The sequence below is a fragment of the Cebidichthys violaceus genome, unplaced genomic scaffold (genome assembly GCF_023349555.1).
Source record: "Cebidichthys violaceus isolate CVI_PGR_0920_01 unplaced genomic scaffold, fCebVio1.0.p SCAF_39, whole genome shotgun sequence".
Lineage (NCBI taxonomy): Eukaryota > Metazoa > Chordata > Actinopteri > Perciformes > Stichaeidae > Cebidichthys > Cebidichthys violaceus.
Window position 1 is genome coordinate 2,536,139 of NW_027176583.1, and position 21,217 is coordinate 2,557,355.

Sequence of the window (21,217 nt, forward strand, 5' to 3'; positions counted from 1 at the left end):
TGGAAAGATGATTAAATCTTCTATTTCAATGCCATAAGTCAGAACCAGGTCGAGTGTGTGGTTAAAACAGTGAGTGGGTTTCTGTACACTCTGACAGAAACCAATTAAATCTAATAATAAGATAAACGCAGTACTAAGGCTATTATTCTCGACATCCACATGAATATTGAAGTCACCTACAATAATTACTTTATCTGTTTTAAGGACTAGACTTGATAAAAACTGAGAAAATTCCAATAGGAATTCAGAAAACGGACCTGGGGCCCGGTACACTACTATACTATAACAAATATAACTGGCTGTATTGTTTTCCACGTTGGGTGTGAAAGACTAAGAACCAGGCTTTCAAATGAGTTATAATCTAGTTTAGGTTTAGGGTTTAATAATAAGCTTGAGCCAAAGATGGCTGCTACTCCACCTCCTCGGCCGGTGCCTCGAGGAATGTGAGTATTAATATGACTTGGAAGAGTAGATTAATTTAGGCTGACCTATTCTTCATTACACAGCCAGGTTTCAGTAAGACAAAATAAATCAATATGATTATCTGATATTAACTCATTTACTAATACAGCTTTAGATGACAAAGATCTGATATTTAAGAGTCCACATTGAATTATCCTATTTTGTTGCACTCTTGCGTTGGTATTAACTTGGATTAGGTTATTTTGTTTAACTCCTCAACTGTTTACTTTTGATTTAATTAATTTAAGTGGCCGTGGGGCAGGCACAGTCTCTATAGGGTGAGTGGGTAACTGCTCTCATGGAAGCTCAGAGAAGTGTGTAAGACTGCAACTCTGCTTCCTGGTCTGAACTTTGGGTTGTCATGGATTAGGTCCACAAAGAAACAGGGTCAGATTTGCAGAAATGAGATCTGCTCCATCCAATGCTGTCACTCCTAAGCGGATCAAGCTTTCCCCAGAAAGTCTCCCAGTTAAGAATACATGGCACAATAAAAATCCTCACTTTTCATTAGAGCTTTGTGGGTTGTCGTGTGTCAATTCGGTTGAGAGTCAGGGGTTAACACTGTCTCCTGCTTGTGTGATTTAATCTGTCCCAAATCCAGATGCAGGGAGGTGCTACCCTAACACGGTGGTGCCTGTTTAGACCCTGGTACTCCTGAGCCTCAGCGCCAATGCCTGACCTGAATTAGTGCTGTGAAGTCAACCATGGAAATGACTCAGTGGCACTCCAGGTGAGTGGTGGAGGAGGAGGAAGATGGAGGAGTGGGAGGGAGAAAGAGGCTTCACTGCCCAAAACAGGTGTCATAGTAAAGACTGAGGGGGATGTTGATTGTGAGAATACATACAAAGGGTGGTTGAGGTCGAGCCTGCAGCTTTGAATAACTTTGGAATTGACACTAGTGCGATATTTGTGCATGTTATATGGAAATTTAGGTAATTTACTAAGTATTAGTACAGCTGGGACTGATGGGACTGTCATTAGTTTTGCAGGTATTTGGTCATAAACCAAAGTACTGATGGTGGCCTCAGTGGAAAAGTCAGGGGATCAGCAAAGTCTGTTGGATTCATCATCTGGGTACCATGAATGTCTGTACAAAGTTTCATGACAATCTATCAAATAGTTGTTTGTCTTGAACATTACCCCTAAATGCCACGCTGCTAGAATGGCTGAAATACTCTACCGACTTAAAATAAAAATATAGTACAGTCACTATCTCTGGATTTATTTCAAATCTGATTATTATGGATGATGTCCAAAATGCTCGTAGCAGCATGTGCCTACAGGAGGTGTTTGTACCTGTGTAAGTGTACATTCCACCCCACACCTATAAATCCCATGAGATGTGCTCAGACACGCCGTGGTCCCTCATTCAAAGGACTTTAATAACTCCCTATCACACCTTCTGTGTCTCTGCCTCTCTATCAAGTAACCAGTTGATGTGGGCTTGGGGCTATTATGAAAAATAACCTCACCAGTCAACATTTACACACTGCTCTGAGCCGACGGTTTACCAGGGAGGTGAAAATACCCGAGCGCTGCAGTCCAGAACCCCAGCTCAAATTACTGTTGTTACACCAAACGTCTCCTTTGGTCGCGATAATAATAACCGCATCTCGGGGGGGGGGGGGGGCACAGAGCCCTGAAACACAACTCCACAGAAAAGCTCATGGCTGACCATTTTAACCCCCCCCCCCCCCACCCTCATTCATCAGATCCCCCACTATGTGGAGCTGCTGCCAGGGACCCTCATCTCTCCCTCACACACAGTGCCACAGAGCCTGGGAAGCAGCCAGACCTGCTATGAAGGAGGTTCATTGGAGGGTCAAAGCAGAAGCAGCCATGTTTACTGTTGTACATGCATGTACAAGTACAAAAATACTACATGACTGCAGGTGATAAGACAGGAAGCACTCTGCGTACACATATCACTTTCAAGAAGAACACGCTGAATACAAGATACAATGTCTGTCTTCTTTTAATAACAAAACAATTGACAATATAAAAAAAAGTATGTGATGACAACCATAACAAAATACTTAAACTGCTATGGCAACAAAAACAGTCACAATTCTTTAATCTTTCTTTTTAGCTTTTAATACAAACTATTTCCACTACTCTCTGCAACTGTAAATAATAGAAAGTAAACTTAAGAGGCATACAGCTACAGCACACAGCAATGTATTAAGACAAGGCCTTGAGATTGAGACTGTGCCACTGAGTCTGTCATCCGTCTCATACGATATCTGGCTCTAGGTTCTGTGTACTTTTAGGATTTAAACAAGGGCACATAAATAGATGTTGGATTTTGCAGACATGCTCCACAGGGAATCAAATACACTTTATCACTCCAAACATAATGCCATGCTTCTGTTTTCAAGACTGGGAACAATTCTAAAGATGCGTTATCACATTACTATGTAACAAAATTGTGATGTATTCGTCTTTCTTTAGCTTCGCTCAGTCTTTGTAGTAGGTTACACCGGTCTCCATATTTAGCTGGAAATGTGAACAGTCACTAATGTCCCAAAATAAGTCTGTAGGAACTGTAATGCTCCACTTAAAGGAATCTCAATTTCACATCATACCTAAAGCCAGAAAATGAATTCTCTGTGTGTCATTACTTCAGTAAAGGCAATGATGCAAAGTGTTGTCAGGGACTTCCAAGATCGTCCACGTACAGAAACATCAACAGTTTATGGGTAAACTTTTGTATTTTTTCATTAACTGCTTTAGTTGGTCCCACAGTCCTGAGTTGGCAGGAACTGGGTGAGGCAATTTCAGACGCTGGGGGTGGGATGAGCCTGTTGAGGGTTGCTGGCAGCTGTGGGAGTGGCCTGTCGGGGAAGTGTGTACATGGCACCCAGGAACTGATCGGCAATGCGTCCGGCTTCACGGAGCCCACTGAGCAGCGCGCCGTGAACTGTAGCGGGGTAATTCCTGATCGTGTGCTCCCCGGAGAAGAAGAGACGAGGGACAGGCTGAGAGGAAAAACAGAAAAAAAACACATTGATTGATGTTCCATTGTTCCATTATAATAAGGAATTAAAAGAAAACATGGAATTGGTGAGAGAGAGAGAGGAAAAAAAGCATGGTAGTAAAATGCCAGAACTCATCAGTCAACCCATAAATATGACTAAATCAGCATGCTGACAAAAAAACATCTGTGTGGAGAATGAACTGCTTTGGTTTGGTTGAGTATTGTGGGCAGGCTGGGATGCTTTCTCACACACACATAAACTGACTAAACTTAAAAAGGTGCTCTAAACGGGATTCAGAGCTTTAGTATAGCAGCAAAGAACTATTTGCTATGTAAAGATATGGTGGAGTAATGTTTTCACTCTCCCTCTGTCTGTGTGCGTGTTGCTTCTCCTTGCTTTGTTTATGTAGCCGGGTCGGTCGCGCATTTTAGTGCATGCGAGTCTCTCTGTTGTGCCCCACTGGCTAGCTAATTGCCTCTGCACTGCGCTCATACGTCGGTAGTAAGTTAAGGAAGCGTAGCACCCACCCTCCAGTTCCCCCTCAGGTAAACACCGTTAGCTCCGTCAGCACTGCTGCTGTTGCTTGCACTATTCGTGCTGTAAGCAGCGTTAGCTTCGAGCTTAACCCTCTCCATTTTGAGAGCAGCGTGGAGGCAATAGATATGAATTCTGTGTTGACAACCTTTAAGACTAAAGGATTCTGTAGTGTTTGTGTACTTACCTGTGAGGCTCCTGGTATAGCGGGGCCCGGTGTGATGGGCTGTGCCATGAGGTCATAGTCGTTACCCGAAGAACCTGCTGCGACGTACGAGTAGGAGCCCCGAGCCCAGGGGTCCGCACGCCAACGAGTGACCACGGTTTCCTTTGGCTGCCATGATGACAAACAACAACACATACTTCTGAGGGGTTTCCATGATGATGTTAAGAGGGACCTGTTAACAGTTGGATGGTGAACAGTTCCAACGCTGGCCTCCGTGCATGTGATTTTATCCCGTTTGAAACCATAAGCAAATGATTTATAATGATGGGTGGTTTGGATACGACTTCATGTGCTCGCTGTGTACAGTTGTGCTGGTTTTGGGGGTCAATTCAGGAACGGATTTGACATTCCACTCAAAGTACTGGAAAAAACAGAGAAAACGCTAATGATGGAGCTTAAAAATAAAACTCAGCACTACTTTTCTGTAAACAACAAACATGATGAAGTTGTATTTGAACAAATCTGCCAGCTATGTCGAATTGTGTACACATTGAGTTTGAGGGGAAGAAACAATTTGGTACGTGGACTTAAGTTAAAGTTAAAGAATAACTCAAAGCGAAGAAAAACGAGCAAATATCAAACGGAACATTGATGGTTGGTGCGTGTAAGGGTTTTTGTCATCGATGATTTCACAAGTGTGTACCTGTGGCACAGCGCTGCTTCCAAATATTCCTTTGAGAATAGCCAGGCAGCGCCCGACAATCACGTCATCGCTGATGTTCTCCATGATGCCGGCGGCCTCCCCGGCCATCAGAGCGAGTAGGATAGGGGCTGAAAAGGAGAAAAAAAAAAAAGGGCACAATTTGTTACAGAGACCTTTGATGAATGTACCTCTTGAGCCCTAACCCTGTTTTTAGGCCTCTGCTCGAAAATTGCACACCCATACTAAAAAGAGTTTATCTCTGCAACCACAAGGTGTATTTGGTGTTATATTAAAGGGAACACTTGTGAGATTTGTTCAGATGTGTAAATATCAGTATATATGTTACTGGTTAAGAGTAAATGAAGATGGCACACAGCACACTATCAGGTTAAAAAAAAAAAAGAAAAAAGAAAAGAAGCACTTTCAGGGTGATTATTTCTTTGGAATAATGTAGCTGAAGGTTTAAACCTCTCCCAAATCATAGCACAATATTTGAACAGTCTCTCTGCAAAGTTTGACTTTGATAAAGTGAAGCACAACAAAATTAGAGAGGTTTTAGTACACAGAGTTCAGACGAGGTCTCCAAATTGCTCATTTTGGCACAATGCGTGTGTTTTCTCATGTACCAAAATATATATTTCACTTGTATATCACCAATGGTGTTCAATACATCCAAATACAGCAGTTTGGGTTTTATTTGAAGGCCAGAATCCTCTCTGCACCCTCTCTCTATTCACTCGATTTTTTTCGATTCCAGCCGTTCTGTATAATAAGCATATCATTTATTTATCACTACTGAGAATTTAACAAACATTTTAAAAAGAAAAGGAAAAAAACATGACGTAGATAGGTACAGTTTTTTTTGCAGTTTTCAAGGTGTATATTTAAATATCATCGATTACACACATGAAAATAAAGTTGTGAACACCGGCTGAATATCTACTACCAGAATCATTAGAACTGTATGTTAACTGCTACTGTGTAAAGGGAATACTGCTGTTAAAAAGAACCTGATTTGTTTAAAGTGTTTGCAAACCAAATGTTATTGCACTTTTGTTCATATAGCAGTACTTTTAAAATAAAAGTGCGCAATATATGGACAGGGGACATATCTCAATACCAAATCATTTTGCGGTGTGAAAATAAAAAGGATCTCCTGTCACCTTTGTAGAGATTCCAGAAGAGGAAGAGTTCGCCGCGACTTGCTGTGGTGGAGCCGACATGACCAAACAGGTTGACACTGGGATCCCAGAACACGCGGTCAAAACACAACACCACCTTCAGACAGGAAGGAACACAAAAGAAAAAAGGTCTGTGACACACATCTACTGCCATCACTTCACAGTTATGAACGTGTGAATGGTTGAACGCCATCTGCTGGAGACAGAGTTAGTAGCAGATCAGATTGCATAATAATGCAGTATTCTCCTCTGTACTGCAGTAGAATTAGGAGATAAACTACTCTGCTGCAGTTGATGCTCAGCAACAGAGAGAGAGCGAGCTGGTGGGCCAGGAGTGACGCAGAATGAGAACTCTGATCCGATTACAAACACACTGGCAAAAAGCACCTTTCATTCGCACGCCATCGAGCTCCGACTGCCTCTCCACCCCTATGCTCTACACATTGCCCATGCCACCCGTTTGATCCCACTCTCTCCATCCTCCGTCGGAGCCCAAATGTAAACCACATTGTGCAATGTCAACTAAGCGATGAACACAATGGAATTCTAAAGACTTGTTTTTTTTTTTTAGTCCTCCGCCACTGAAGGTCAAGTTCCTAGCTTCAGGACACTGCAGCAGAAAGGAGAAGTGGGAGGTCTCTCTAAGGAACATCCTCAGTCCTGCCAGAAGCACACTACATCATTTAAAACCTCACTAACTCATTTCAAGACAGGAGAGTTTGCCCTGGCACACATTTTCCTGTAGTGGGTGGGGGAGGTTTAGTGTTAAAGTTCGATAAATACTCAGCACCATACCTTGTTGAGGTTGCCAAAGCCCATCCTCTGTATAGCGGACGTCTTCCACTCAGGTAGCGGGGGAACAAACTGCACAGCGGGGGGCTGCTGCTTCAGCACGCCGAGAGGCAAGGTGCACAGCACAGCGTCACACTTGTATATGAAGGTCTGGGTCGTGGAGCGGGTGTTGACTGCTATCACCTCACAGCCTGGAGAGAGAACAGATGAGGAACTGTTTTAACACACATTGTACATCCACGTGAACATCAATCATGAAATCAATAGAGGAACGTGTGGCCAAAAGCGGCAGAAGACACACACACAGAGTCCTGTGCACGTACCAGAAGCTGTATACCGGACCTGCCGCACTGCTGTGTTTAGTTTGATGTCCAAGCCTTCAGCCAAGGCCACAGGAACACAAGAATAACCATTCCTTACTGTCAGGTGGCTGCCAGTGAACTCAAAGTCATCATCCTGTGGATAAAGTAATAACACAATTAACTTCCTAATGTAATAAAACAGGATGGCAGAGGTATCCCACGGTTAAATTAGCAATAACTTGTTGTGAACATGGGTTTGTAAGAGGCTGTAGAACCACATAACATTTCAAAATGGGTTCATGTATATACCTGATCCCAATGCTTGAGAGAAAGGGTGGAGAGGGGCGTAGCGTTGGCAAACTCCAAGTTGGCAAAGTGCCAGTCCAAGATCTGCCGATCCCTGGATGACAGGTAAACATCACTGTGGGAAAGAAGGGAAGAAAAAGAGACATGGTGATGTGTACCGACAGCTATTCAGACATCAGAGGCACCGGTTTACTCATGCAAAAGCAGAAAACGCTGAACTCAAAACGTAATAATACATACGTTAAGTGGAAACTTTAAATAAAAAAAAATAAATAATAGAATAAAATAGGCAAACTGCCACAGGACATACACAGGTAAACATCTGTTGCTTATGGCCTCAAACATCAATTATCTGTCATTACCATTAAGGACGGACCATTTCCACTCCAGCACATAAGGCAATATTGCTTCAACATAGCCAGTCTAGCATACTTAGTCTGGATAGCTCCTAGTATTCTGGAGATCTGACATCTCAAACTAACATACTGATCCAATCCAGACCAACAAGTTGCTGCTGCCTCTGTTCTTAGCTGGATTCAAATAAGTGCTTCATGTAGTTATTTATTACACTGAACCATTACATACCCTGGGATATTTTTTGCTTTAGGTTCTCACATATACATGTTTTACTGACTTTGACCTGCCCAGGGGCACAACAACCATTAACTTAATAGAAACAAATGTTGACCAAAAATGATTACCCCCGGATTTGTTACCTCGGTGGATTGGCCTCCAGCTCCTGCAGCTTCTCCTCCAGCTTGACCTGGCTCTCCACCAAGTCATCGTACTCCTACACAGGGACAAGGCAGACAGCAGGGAGACGTATACGTCATAATTAAGTATCACTACTGGGAAATACTGACACAATGGCAATTCTTTTATTTTATGATTATGAATATTTATCACAATTAAAACTAATGAGCAAAGTAATTCGGAAGCAAAACTATCGTTACACTTTTGGCAAATTATATATCCTGACAATGTTCCACTACAGCTGACAATTAAGATGTATTTCAATGTTACAATTGTACTGATCTATTCATATTTCACTATTATACACTGAAAATTATTACAAATAATTCAGACTGAATTTCTGTCAGACTGAAGGAGCTGTTGAAGAACGGGGTGTGCGTGTCCCATGCATACCCGTGTGTGTCTGTACAGGATACACACCCAGAGGGTTTCAGGTCATGCAGAAAGGAGAAGCAGTCTTGACAGAAAGGGCCGACTCAACCTGTTCTTCGGGTCACCACAATAGAACTAACTACAGCAGAGTTCAACAGAGTGCAGAGTCTGGTAATAATACCACCTACCACGACAGGAGACGGCTACACCGAGTTAAGTCTCGACAAATTTACATCCTAATGACGCCACCAAGCTAGCAAGCTGACCTGGGAAAATACTACAAATGGCAAGAAAATATCCCAACTAAAAATATCCTGACACAGCCTTAAAATCTTGTTGTATGGTGTAGTCCAGTATGTCGTGAGCACACACACACAATCTTAAATGTTCATTCTGTCTTGCTGAAAGCTTATGTGTATATACGCAGACACAAAGACAGTCAGACCGTGATTCAAAGTCTTGGAAGTGTTTTTTTCAGACAGCGGATGGGTAGCAGACAAACACCAGCTGTGTTTAAACCAAATAAAACCTCCTTCTAAAATACACACATAGGAGTAGTGGAGGTGATTTATCGGAGGCAAAAATAAAACGGCAGCACTCACTCTAATAATACATCCAACTGAGGCATTAAACCACTTAAACGCAGCCTGTCTGGTTTACTCAGAGAGCACGGCATTAAAAGTCCTCGAGGCATCCACCCTAAAATATGGTACCTCCGCATTTCAATACCGTTACAAATGTTTTGATCTTTAGAACAAATACAATGTTTCTGTCCTGCAAATTGTGGTGGTCAACTTTCTGACCTGCAGGTACACCTAATAATCAACAAAGGAAATCTAATAATCCTTCAAACTACAATACCCACAACACCTCAAACCTCGTTGGGAATAGTTAGCTTTTAAACTTAACTGATTTCACTAAAACATTTTTAGTCCCGCAGCCTGATTTCAGCCTGGAAGTAATGAAAACATCACATAAGAATCCGTTCTAGACAACATGATGATGTAACCTTCTTCTGATCACATAGGGTTTTTTTCTCACTTTGCAGAGCGTGGTGAGGTCCCGGTGCTTGCTCTTCACCAGGAACTCAGCTGTGATATCTCTCGGTGGTTTGACTTCACTGGCCTCTTTGTACTGCTGATGGAGCTCCTTCACCCGTTCCTTAGTGGTCACCATCTAAAAAGGAGAGGGAGGAAAAGAGAGCATGGGGAAATAAGTCATGAAATGGTGGATGAAAGAAAAAATAATTAGTTGGTTATGATGTTAATATTTAACCCCCGTAATCCGCTTCTGAAAAGAAATTTGGTTTCGTGCCTTACTTTGGGTCAACTTGCCATTATGCCTTCCCTGCCTGAAAATCGGCAAATCGGCCTGAAAAGAAAACCAGTATTGATCCGGTCTGAAGCCTGCTTTAGTTACCATAATGGCACTTTTGGACTGCCAGATCTGTCACGAACTTAACTCAAAGTGTACTCCATCTATAAGCTCTCTTAGTGAATCAATCAAACTAACATAAGTGACAAACCAATTGATAGAACTTCAAGCAGTAATTAAATGTTGACAGTCCAATTTCTGATCATGTTTTTTTTCTACAAACAATTTAAAAAAAAATGAAAAAGTTCTCCACCACTTTCCAAGATTTCCCTTTGAGTGCTCTTAAAGAAATAGTTCATTGTTTTAGCAAACACACGTATTTGTGCGTCTTTCCGAGAGTTGGGACGAAAAGATCAATACCATTCACTTGCACTCACTTTATTGAGAAGATCCCTGAGGTCTTCCTGAGTCTTTACAATCTTCTTCCAGTGTTCTATCTGCTCGTCTTTCACATGCTTCTCCTGCAGCCTGCACACACACACACACACACACACACACACACACACACACCGAGACACAATAATAGGATTAGTGTTTATGCGTCTCTGTATACATCTCTAGTTTGCATACATCTGTCACCATCTCCTGTATGTAAGCTCATGTAGTGTACACCATACTCACTGAATGACCACCTCCAGGGCCTGTCCTAGAGAAACGGGCTTGTTGTTGAGGAAGTTAAAGTCCAGCTGGTGGCTGAGGAAGGAGGTGGCTTCCAGCAATCTGTTGAACTCTTGCTCCACCATCTCATCTTTTTCTTTTGGCACCTGGATACAAAAATCAGACCACTGGACATCAGTCTCAATAATGACAGCAGTGATGGAATTAATAGTCAAATAAAAAGTAGAAAAAGCAATAAGCAGAATTTCACTTGTTTTGTTTTAGTTCATGGCATTTATACATCACTACATAATCAGACTTGTAACTGAGTCTATTTCTTCTCTTACAGAGTCATGAAGTTAAGTCACTGATAAAAGCAGAAGAAACATAGATATGGAATGTACATAAATAAATACATACACTTGTGCATCGTTCACCCTTGAGTAGTCCACCAAACGATTAGCATGGAGGTTGAGTAGACCAGAGAGAAGGGGGGAGAGAGAGATAGAGAGAACATATGAAGTAAACACAACTTTAACGTCAAACAGGTTTGCACAAAAGTAAATCATGGTCATTTAATTTGCCTTTTCCTGCGAAGGAGGAAACCAGTTACACATGATGTGGATGCTTCTAGAGCCCTGCTGGCTGGGCTCTACTTCAATAGAAGTGCCCCGAACATGAACCTAAACATCCTACTACTGTTGCTGCCACTTGACGGACAGCACAAAAATTAGAGGGGAAAACACTGTTTATTTCCAATTTAATGACATTGAGGCTATATCTGTTTTCTGGTCTGCTTTGCTCTGAAAGGAACTGGAGCGGTTGTTGATGAAACGCATTCAAGCAGTTAAACGAATCGCTCCATTCAGTGTATTTTTTGTGGCTTATGGAAAGCCAGATCCCCGCCTCAAGACAACAACGGGGCTTGGAAAACAGCTATAAACCAAAACACATCGCACTTTTATGCCAAGAGGGAACTCTTGTGCATAAGTAAACATCTTCTGTTAAAGGAAGTAAACAACACACTGTCCTGGTTTCAAATGTAATGTAATTTGGATACACATGTCTAATGCAGCTGTAGCCAGAGGCTAGCCGTGTAAACATAGCTCAAAATGTCAGCAGGTAGATGTAGATATATATATATATAAAAAATATATAAACAGAAAAGTTAAGCCTCTTTACAACTACTGTAGGTATTTAATTGCTTTTAGGTATCTCTGCATTCTACTTGTTTGTATGAGAAAACCCAGCTTGGCTACAGGAGGATAATGGACAAGAGACAACTCAATTTACTGATTACAGAAAGTCATTATACTCACAGCTTGGCCATTGGCTTCATACAGTGGACACTTCTGTTTGATCTTGGCCAGCTCCATGTTAACCTGCTTGCTGATCACTGCCATTGGATTCCCTCCTGAACACACACACACACACACACACACACACACACACACACACACACACACACACACACACACACACACACACACACACACACACACACACACAATTGACAATGACACAGCACAAACCTGGACAATAACACCCTCTACAGGTCATTTTTAGTAACTGTATCTTTTATCTGACTCAAAAGCAACTCGAGCTTCAAAGGGTCGATGATAATGTGTCATGGTTAGACACTAAAGGTTTATAAGATGCTTTGACTTCCGTATTGACTTAAAAAACTGGATTTGAATCTTACCCAGCCCTGTCACCACCATGGCTCCCAGATCAGCGACATAGTTGCCCTTCCTAAATGTGGCCACTCTGCCTCCAACACGGTCCTGCATGGAAAAAGCAAAGTAAGTTTAGGTCACTTGATTGGTTGTCATCTAAACCCTTAGAAACATGTGTATTTTTATAGTGTATATAAAGTGGCACTATTCTCAAAATGCTAACAATTGTAAAAAAAAATACAGCACACAGTTTATAGTCATAAAACGTTTATACCAATAGCTGGTTGAGAGAAATGTGACACAACAACAAAAATACCTGAAACAACAGATTGATGGAAGCTGTTGATGACCTACCCTGGCCTCCAATACTGTTACATCCATCCCGAAGCTTTGCAGCTGCCTGGCTGCAGCTAGACCAGACACACCTCCACCAATGACGATAACCTTTCCGGTCTTCTTAGCTGCAACAACAAACAGGGAGCACATTAACTAGGTATCCTTACACTTCCAGATCAGTGTCGGATTTTGTCCACAGGCCGGAATAGCTAGTAAATATCCTCAGACAATCACTTCTATAAGCCAGATGTTTGTTTTGGGATATAAATCAAAGACAGTTTTGCTGTCATTTCACCAGTGTAAAGAATGAAGTGAACTTACTTGGTAAAGGCTTGACCCTCTTGTAAATGCCAAAGTTAATGAGACCGTGCCTCTCTAAGTAGCTGTGTATTCTGTGAACCAGCACAGCATCACCTAAAGAGAGAGAAAGAGCACATACAATCTCAACTTCTGCACAACTACAATCGTCTTGTAAAAAATAAATCAAATGTAGAAAAATAAAATAAAAACCATGTTTAATTGAATGCCTTACTGTTATATGGAGCTTCAAGCTGCTGTGCTGTGGCCTCAAATGTTAGCTGGATTTTAGGGTTGTCCAGCCAAAGTTGGAGCTGTATGAGGTTAATATGAATTAAGATACAGTAGTACACATGTTTAAAACAATGATCCCTAAGTTTTGTAATACAAAGTAATGTGTCTTCGCTGGCACTTACCGTGCGGTTGCGGATGTAGAGGAAGACCTTCTGAGTCTGCTGGGGACCGCTGATGATGTCAGGGAAGCAGGCGGCCTCCTGTGATGTCATACGGTCATGAGGAAGACGGCTCTGGAAAGCAGCTCCTTCCACACCTACAAATGAACACACATATTCTATTAACAGCATTGAGTGTGACTTAGGATCAATTTAAAACAAACAGAGAGAGCAATCATGTGCAATTAACAATGACATCGAACACGGGGCAAAATTACCAGACTGTGAAAAGACACAGCCTTCAAGTTAGCATAGAACAATCTCTGTACTCTCCCTTTAAGAAAAGATCAGGCTACACATTATTAAAGCCACATTTTAAATTTCTTTTCTCAATCAAAACATCAGTTTCATGTCACTGCTTTGATATGATGCATCGAGTTTCAGACTGACCAGACGGCTCCTCCGGTTCACTGTCGTTCTCTTCCTCTGGTGGTGGAGGTGGTGGAGGGATGACCTGCTTCCTCTCTTTCTCTGCCTTGGCGTTCCTCTCCTCCTCAGAGTAATATTCGTCCTCCGACAGATTAGCCAGGCTTTCGTCCATCTCGCGGTACTCCACCTGCAACGGTAGGCACAATAAAAGCATCATTAAAACCAGCATTGCGGTGTATTTGTTGGTGTGCTCCCATGTAACTTACAGTAGAAGTGCCAAAACCTTTCTGGAGGTAAGAAACACGTACCAGGAACATCACGCTGCAAAGACTATGAGACATTACCTCTGTTGCTAAATTCCACTGGTGCACATATGCAAGTGAGAACCTGTGACTTCAAATAGAGAACATTATTGCATTGATCCTTGAAAGAAAAGAAATGTTCGTTAAAATACTGTGAAATGTCACCATCAGATAAAACTCATTTTCACTCATATCAGTTTTGGCAGCTTCTTTTCCTCTCTGAGAGAGAGGATTCACAACCCTAAAATATTTACTTTTGCTCGCTTGCGACGACTCGTTCTGCGAACTTCAGCTGCGTCTTGCTCTGCCCCACCAGGGCCTCCTTGATGAGGCAACGGGGCTCCTCCAGGTTCCCCACTAGGGGATGACCTTTCTTTTTTCTTTACATCCAGAGGGCCTGCAGCTGAGGCTGATGGACCAGTCTGGGCATCAGAAACAGGGGCCCTATCGCCTCCCGCTGCTGCCGCAGAAGATGTAGAGGAGGAGGAGGAGGCAGCATCTGACTTCTTGCTAGACAGCATCATGGAGGATGTTGGAGGCCTCTCCTGAACAAAGAGGGGACAGAAACTTGATGAAACCCATCAAAATGAAACATACAACAGCCCAAGGGAAGTGGTTGAAATTTGACTGTTCAAAATAGTGTGATCAGTGATAAAAAGATGACAAAATATTCTTAATAGAAAAGATGGAAATGTGTGATGTGTGGGTTGTGGGTGCTGAAAAAAAAATATGTTTGTGACCTTTGCGGCATTCCCAAATTTGTTTGAAAATAATAGTCTACAACAGTTAGAATATAACAAAACCCATGCCAAATGTTAATTTCACTCACTTACAAGTGGTTTTAACACAAATTAACTCCTAGTAGAAGTAATAGTTTACAACACTTATGTCAACTGGTCACTTTTCTGCTGGGGGCAGTGAAGGCACCTGTAACAAAAGGCTAACAACCACCATACTGTCTAATCACCATAATGTCACATCTGCATCACTGAATGATTTAAGTAACGTTGAGCTAATTGTGCATGAATGGCGTGGTTTATGAAATGAGGGCTCCATGGTTAACCTTTTCTTGTTTTACCCATTTCTCCGTGCACCTGGTAATATCCATTCAAACACTAAGAAATGAAGACAGAACCAGAAACATGGTTACGAACAGGTCCAACTTGCTCAAATCATTTTAACAGAACAGCCGGTAGGCATTAACCTTTACTGTGCCGAGATCGCGAGGAGTTTCCGATGGCCACCCTGAACAAATTGACTTATGGTAACGTTAGCTAGCAAGTTCAGTGCAAAGCTAACAGCGGAATGGTAGCTACGGCTATCAACATTAGCTTGCGGTAGCTAACGGCTAACGGTAGCTTTGTCTTGACAACTAACGTTACTTGCAAACAGGGCGGATGAATGTGATATTGTATTCCTTTCATAGAAGTGCAGCTGAAGCTGTACTGGAAACAAATATTCGATTGCTTTTAAATGTATTCCATTTCAAATGTATATTACGAGACAATGCTATGCTAGTTAACGCCGCTAACAATGAGACCTGGCTAGCACCAACAGTGGCACAGCAGCAGGTGCCACCGAGAGAAAAAGAAAGCTCCGGCCTCGCTTTTAAATATATATGAATTGATACACTGGCCGACATGTTAGGCATACTCTACTACACCAGGGATCAGTGTTTAAAACACTGAATATTGAAAACATGAATATTACCTCTCAGTCCTCCTAAGATGTCAACACAAAGACAGCACAGTGCAGGTCGCCTTTCAATGAACTCGTTCGTGATTGGTAGATCGAAAACGTTACACAACACCACGCAGCGGAACGATTGGTCGATATAACTGTCAATCAAAAAAAGTAGGCAGGGATTTAATACTAAAAACTACTGCAGCGGATCTATTTCTTTTAGTTTACGGTTATTAATGCACAGTTGTTTGTAATCACAATTGTTTTTCGGGTAAACTATAAAAGATTTGTGAAGATAAATTGAGTTGATGTTTTCTTCTGTTGATGGTCGGGATTCATCTTTCGTTTGTGGAGAAACGACAAAAAATTCTGCTTTGCGTGCGCACACAAAGTGACGTCAGTCTGGAAGAAGAACAGGATGGGCAGGTAAAGGTGAGCGTCTCTGTCGCGCCTGCTGCTCGGGGAAGCATACCGACGTTTTGTTGACTTCTTTGTCTCTCCATTTTCAGCAGACTTGTGCGTAAGTAACTCAAATCTAAATCTTTGAATACATATTTTTGTGCCTCACTTTAACCATTTCCCTTTACCAGAACGTCTGTATGTTTTGCTCTCGGCCAATCTGGGTGTTGTTGGTAGTTGAGATTCAAGATGTTTGTATGTGATATGATGCCTTTTTAGGGATGGGCTGGGCTATTCTGTGTTGTAAAAAAAAGTCTTATTGTGTCTGCAACGTCCTACATCAACTCGAAATGAGAGTTAACACTTTTAAGTAGCAGAAATCGGGAAGTCTTCAGAGCCAAAATGTCAGAACAGAGGAGGGAAATGGTTCAGTCACCGAAGTTATACAGGGAGTGTTTTTATGTTTGATATGGCTATTATATTAAACACTTAGAGATAAAGTATATACTACTATCGCATGCAAACTGGTGAGCTGATTAACAATCTATCCAACAGAACAAAAAAAATGGTGAAGAAAGAGCAGGGGTTCGACAACCGGCCTGACAACACTGCCTTCACTCAGCAGAGGCTTCCGGCATGGCAGCCCATGCTCTCAGCTGGTATTGTCATCCCAGGATTTGTCCTCATCGGCCTGGCATTCATTGGCATTGGCGTCGCTCTCTTTGTCACTTCACAGAGCATTCAGGTGTTGGAGGTATGACTGCAAAAAAGAAAAGAGGAAGAGACAGTAAAACATGTGTAAACTGGATTAAGGTGAACTAATCTTAAATCAATATTAAAAAATCTGTTTTTAGTGTTGAGATTAAATAAATGGCGTACAGTGCACAACTGTACATTGCTATCTGCTCGCAGACTTGTCACTTGTAAGTGATATCATACTGAGTTTAAAGCGGTGTGGTGTCCTTAACACCCGATGGAGACAGGTGTTGTAGCCATCAATAATTAATAATAACCTTTTTTGTTCTTTCCTACACAGATCGACTACACTGGGGTTGAGACAGACTCGCCATGCTTCAAGTGCTCCGATCCAAATGAAAAGAATTGTATGTGCCAGCTGGACTTCTCCATTGACGAGCTATTTAAGGTTACATTGGAACTTTGCACAGACACGGTCACACAAAGTTGACCTTTCCTCCTGCCGCTGACCCTTGGCTGTGATTCTGTTTTCCTCCACAGGGAACTGTGTACTTTTATTATGGTTTGTCCAACTACTTCCAGAACTACAGAAGGTATGGTGTGTCCAAAGATGATGAGCAGCTGTCTGGAGACCTGGATAACTTTAAGGTGAGTAAACAACATAGGATTTTGAAGAAAAAATGTCTCTGGTTTTAACTTCATTGGGAAAAACAAAATCCAGATGATCTCAAATGGAATAAAAAATACTTAAAAGATATGCTGAGTTTAATACAAACACATAGGTGCAGTTCATATTTTTATCTGTGTACATTTTGGTTACAATGTACAGAACCTAAAGCTGGATTAGTGGTACTTAATTCCCTTGCCCATCTGTAATACAGACAACAATGTCAGACTATTTATTTGAGCAATGAAAACACTGTTCTCTGTCTCTCTTGAAGACTCCCAGTGACACCTGCTCACCCTATGAGTACGACAGCAATACAAAACCAATTGTACCATGTGGATCAATAGCAAACAGCAAGTTCAATGGTATGTAAGGACATTCAAAACTAAAGTTGAATTAATTTTATTTGCAGTGTTATGGAAGTATCAAATCTTGCATTTTTTAATAGATACCTTCAAGTTGTATCAGGACGTCAATGGGTCAAAGAAGCTGGTGCCCTTCGATGGCAAAGGGATTGCTTGGTGGACAGACTACAACGTCAAATACAGAAACCCCAGCGTCACACCTCTGAAGAACGCATTCAACGGTAGTAACTTACTTTACTGTAACTGTCTGTCCTGTTTAGGTAGTGCTATGGTGCATATGATGCAAAATAATTGTCTCGTAATGAGGGGTTCCCAGTCTGCTCAAAACTAATTGGGTGGCCAATAGGATAGGTATTGTGGATGAAAGGAGCAACTTAGTTTAGTACAGTAAATAAGGGGTCCTTTCAGGGGAAAAAAAAAATCATATTTTGAGTAACGTTAATTTCATGTTTGATGAATCATGAAAACTGATTAAACGTTTAACATCTAGGTACTGTGAAGCCTTTATTTTGGCCCAGACCTGCTTACGAGTTGGACGTCTCAGACCCTGCTAACAACGGCTTCATCAATCAAGATTTCCTGGTGTGGATGAGGAGGGCGGCTCTGCCAGATTTTAGAAAGCTCTATCGACGAATCAATGAGGGTGATTATAAACAGGGTCTGCCAGCTGGAAACTACTCCCTTGAAATTGCCTACAGTATCCTTTTATACGCGTTATAGATTCTGCTTTGATTTTAAGGAAGGTGCTTTGAGGTATGGGCTGTTGTGTTTGTTTAGCGCGAGTCCTCAGTTTAAAGATTGTACTAGCCATTTTTCACTATGACCTTAATCTTTTCTTTCCTTCACACAAATTATCACTGTAAAGCTACAACACAAGACAATGGCCAAAGTACCATCAAAATTCTCATTTATATGTAAATATGTCTATCAGAGCGAGAAATCGAAAGTCATCATGCCGTAACTGTTAAAGCAAGAAAGGTGTCAAGTTGGTGAATTTGGTGAAGCTATTCAATTAAGAGCAAAATTACACAGCAAGGGGTGATAAGCTATTGCATCACTGTGTTGATGTGCATCTGTGTGTGGGACTTGTAGCCTTCCTTGTGTTGGGTAATAGTAGACACTTTTTACTTGTTTAAAACAGCAAAGACATCTGGATACGCTTTAAACAAGAATATCTGTATGGTTAAAGGAGTTTTACACTGGTCCATCCATAAGAGAAGATTTACGAAGCTTCACATCCACATAAAGAGGTCAGCCGTTGAATCGGCCTCATGTTTTTTCTCAAGAAAAAGGAACAGCACTTTAGTCTAACTTGTTTTACCGGTTGGGTGTGGTTCTGTTTTTACCTGGGCAGAGTGAACACAATGACTCAGGTGTTCCTTGTGTTCAGAAAATACCAGGCAAATTTTCTGACGTAAGTAAATATGCTAGGCAAATGATCTTTGAGAATTGTTTGCGGTATTTACACAGGCTTCTATACCACTGTGTTTCTAAGTTTAAATCCCTTACGTAAATTCTCATCTCAACAATACATGCATTTTAGTTGTTCGGGTGTATTTTTCCTGCTGTTTCAGGCAGCCATTGCTTTCTGTACACATTGGAAATCTATTCATAGAAGATTGATTGATTGATTGATTGATTGATTGATTGATTCAGTTGTTTAATCCATCACAGTGGACTACAGTTTACATTTCTGTCAGTTAAATTATCATTGAGTGGTGATGCAGTTTAAAAACTGATTGCATTGAAAAGTCTGCACTGCAATAAGTCTTTAAAATAATGCCACTCAAATAGATGATGCAGTTTAATAAAATTGCTATCTGGATTTTGATATATTGATGAAATGAATGGAGGCCAATGCCCTGAAATCTATGCTTACAAATTGAAAACTGTCTAGTGTACATGATGAGTAGTAAAAAGGTTAAAACACGCAAAACTACTGGCTGTTTAATACAGTATCTGAATGCAGTTTTGTGTATTGAATGCTTTAGTGAACATAGTGACACACGATCACTGTTTTATGTCTTTTGTTACTTTATGTGTTTCCATTTTTGCTATGTATCCTTAACATTTTGTCCTCCAGACTATCCTGTTCTGAGCTTTGATGGGAGAAAGAAGGTGGTGTTCAGCAACGTGTCCTGGATGGGTGGCAAAAATGAGTTCCTGGGCATTGCCTACCTTGTGATTGGTTCAATGTGCGTCTTCATGTCCGTAGTCATGCTCATTGTCTATGCTAAATTCAAGTTTCCTGAGGAAGACTGAGTTCCTGGTCATGGACTTTTGTTTTCTGGTGGATTATGTACCCTATCAACACAACTTTTTTTTTTATTTATTTTTTTGCTCAATGGCATGATGAGAGCATAGTAAGGTGGTCCCACAAAGAGGAATACAGAGCTAGACTCCATATGAACACATGTTATTGTGGACATGAAGATGTATCCTCAGGAGCAGAAAAGGCCTGATGTTATTTTGCGAGATAAGTTTTGACACTGGACTTTCCCCCTTGTCGGCAAATTAAGATGATTTACAATATGAGTCCATGTACTTGTAAGAACATCTAGGAAATTAGGCTCTCCTCAGTGCAAAAACATAGCAAAGTCAGCATTGATTGCTAACGGAACTGCTGTACGAGGGGTATTTTAAATTTGTGCTTTTTATCATCACAAAATGAGCTGCCTCCTCAATTTAGCTCAGTAATAATGTTAAAGCCATAGACTACTTGATAAGCCATATGATACTGGACAATAATTTATTCTTGATAGTGTGAGATGTGTACTTTTATTAGCTTGTAGATAATGCTGTAAAATGTGGGAATATTAACTCAGGGATCTGGGGGTGAGGCTATGCAAGCTCATGTTTTACTCGTACTGTGGTTTCAGAAATTTTACTTCATGTTGATATTTATTTAATAAAACAACATTAAAACCATTCCTCTGTGTCATTATGACATTTTGGCTCTACAGGCAACATTTCCATGCTATGTTCATTTTTAACCATCTATGCTGGATTCAATGAAAAAGGCAAGTTTTTATCCCTCATCTTCTTCTTTATTATGACTTAAGAGGTCTTTAGTTTTAGTTTTTCAGCGCTCAAACGATATTCTGCAAGCTTTGTGGCCTTTGTGGGTCTGTCTTCTCAGCTGACTCAAGTCCAAGCTACAGGTACTCTCTTATACCTGGTGGATGTCGATGTTTAGGTTTATTTAAAAATGTGTAGAAGAAGTAAACATTTTATAAAATGCATAACAAATGTATACACTAATGCATCCTTTCGTGAAAGCAGGAATCTGCAAAAAGTGCACTGATGTTAATGCTAGTCAAATTGTGACAAAAGTTGTGATTATCTTATTTTAAATATAATCATATAATGTTATCACTGAATTAGTAATACCAATATTAAAGGCTTATAACTTTGTTCATATCAACTGTGGAGGATTTATAGGATTTATAGCTGCA

General features: G+C 41.1%; 2 protein-coding genes across 10 annotated transcripts; one reads left to right on the plus strand and one right to left on the minus strand.

The window, feature by feature from the left end:
- Nucleotides 1-2,419: 2,419 nt before the first annotated feature.
- Nucleotides 2,420-15,727, minus strand: kdm1a (lysine (K)-specific demethylase 1a). 8 transcript variants are annotated; one of them, XM_068726352.1, is made up of 22 exons: nucleotides 15,663-15,724; nucleotides 15,016-15,067; nucleotides 14,207-14,497; nucleotides 13,672-13,837; nucleotides 13,246-13,379; nucleotides 13,065-13,143; nucleotides 12,854-12,946; nucleotides 12,551-12,657; nucleotides 12,223-12,304; nucleotides 11,840-11,934; nucleotides 10,941-10,958; nucleotides 10,545-10,687; nucleotides 10,301-10,391; nucleotides 9,591-9,725; nucleotides 8,141-8,214; nucleotides 7,428-7,539; nucleotides 7,140-7,272; nucleotides 6,820-7,007; nucleotides 6,007-6,121; nucleotides 4,844-4,971; nucleotides 4,162-4,308; nucleotides 2,420-3,440 (listed from the first exon to the last, which is right to left on the minus strand). In XM_068726352.1, exons 2-22 carry the CDS (start codon nucleotides 15,058-15,060, stop codon nucleotides 3,240-3,242), a joined length of 2,577 nt encoding a protein of 858 aa, XP_068582453.1. In that variant the 5' UTR covers nucleotides 15,061-15,067; nucleotides 15,663-15,724; the 3' UTR covers nucleotides 2,420-3,239. The 8 variants fall into 8 exon arrangements, with proteins under 8 accessions (XP_068582453.1, XP_068582450.1, XP_068582452.1 ...); XM_068726349.1 differs by having other exon boundaries at nucleotides 13,246-13,400; XM_068726351.1 differs by having other exon boundaries at nucleotides 13,672-13,840.
- A 129-nt stretch (nucleotides 15,728-15,856) lies between these two features.
- Nucleotides 15,857-20,690, plus strand: tmem30b (transmembrane protein 30B). Of its 2 annotated transcripts, none has more exons than XM_068726425.1 (8): nucleotides 15,857-16,155; nucleotides 16,590-16,788; nucleotides 17,071-17,178; nucleotides 17,271-17,378; nucleotides 17,672-17,762; nucleotides 17,846-17,983; nucleotides 18,253-18,459; nucleotides 19,846-20,690. In XM_068726425.1, the coding sequence occupies exons 2-8, from the start codon at nucleotides 16,600-16,602 to the stop codon at nucleotides 20,022-20,024; spliced, it is 1,020 nt and encodes a 339-aa protein (XP_068582526.1). In that variant the 5' UTR covers nucleotides 15,857-16,155; nucleotides 16,590-16,599; the 3' UTR covers nucleotides 20,025-20,690. The 2 variants fall into 2 exon arrangements, with proteins under 2 accessions (XP_068582526.1, XP_068582527.1); XM_068726426.1 differs by having other exon boundaries at nucleotides 15,857-16,151.
- The last annotated feature ends 527 nt before the right edge of the window (nucleotides 20,691-21,217 follow it).

What these genes read in the sequence shown, in the direction of transcription:
- kdm1a (XM_068726348.1), bottom strand. Translation starts at nt 15,060, where the DNA reads ATGGATATTACCAGGTGCACGGAGAAATGGGTAAAACAAGAAAAG. An exon ending in GCTTGAAGCTCCATATAACA is followed by an intron (nt 12,947 to 13,064) that starts GTAAGGCATTCA and finishes CTCTCTCTTTAG; the next exon opens with GTGATGCTGTGCTGGTTCAC. An exon ending in CTCTCAAGCATTGGGATCAG is followed by an intron (nt 7,273 to 7,427) that starts GTATATACATGA and finishes CTTTATCCACAG; the next exon opens with GATGATGACTTTGAGTTCAC.
- tmem30b (XM_068726425.1), top strand. Translation starts at nt 16,600, where the DNA reads ATGGTGAAGAAAGAGCAGGGGTTCGACAACCGGCCTGACAACACTGCC. An exon ending in CCATTGACGAGCTATTTAAG is followed by an intron (nt 17,179 to 17,270) that starts GTTACATTGGAA and finishes TTTCCTCCACAG; the next exon opens with GGAACTGTGTACTTTTATTA. An exon ending in AGCAAACAGCAAGTTCAATG is followed by an intron (nt 17,763 to 17,845) that starts GTATGTAAGGAC and finishes ATTTTTTAATAG; the next exon opens with ATACCTTCAAGTTGTATCAG.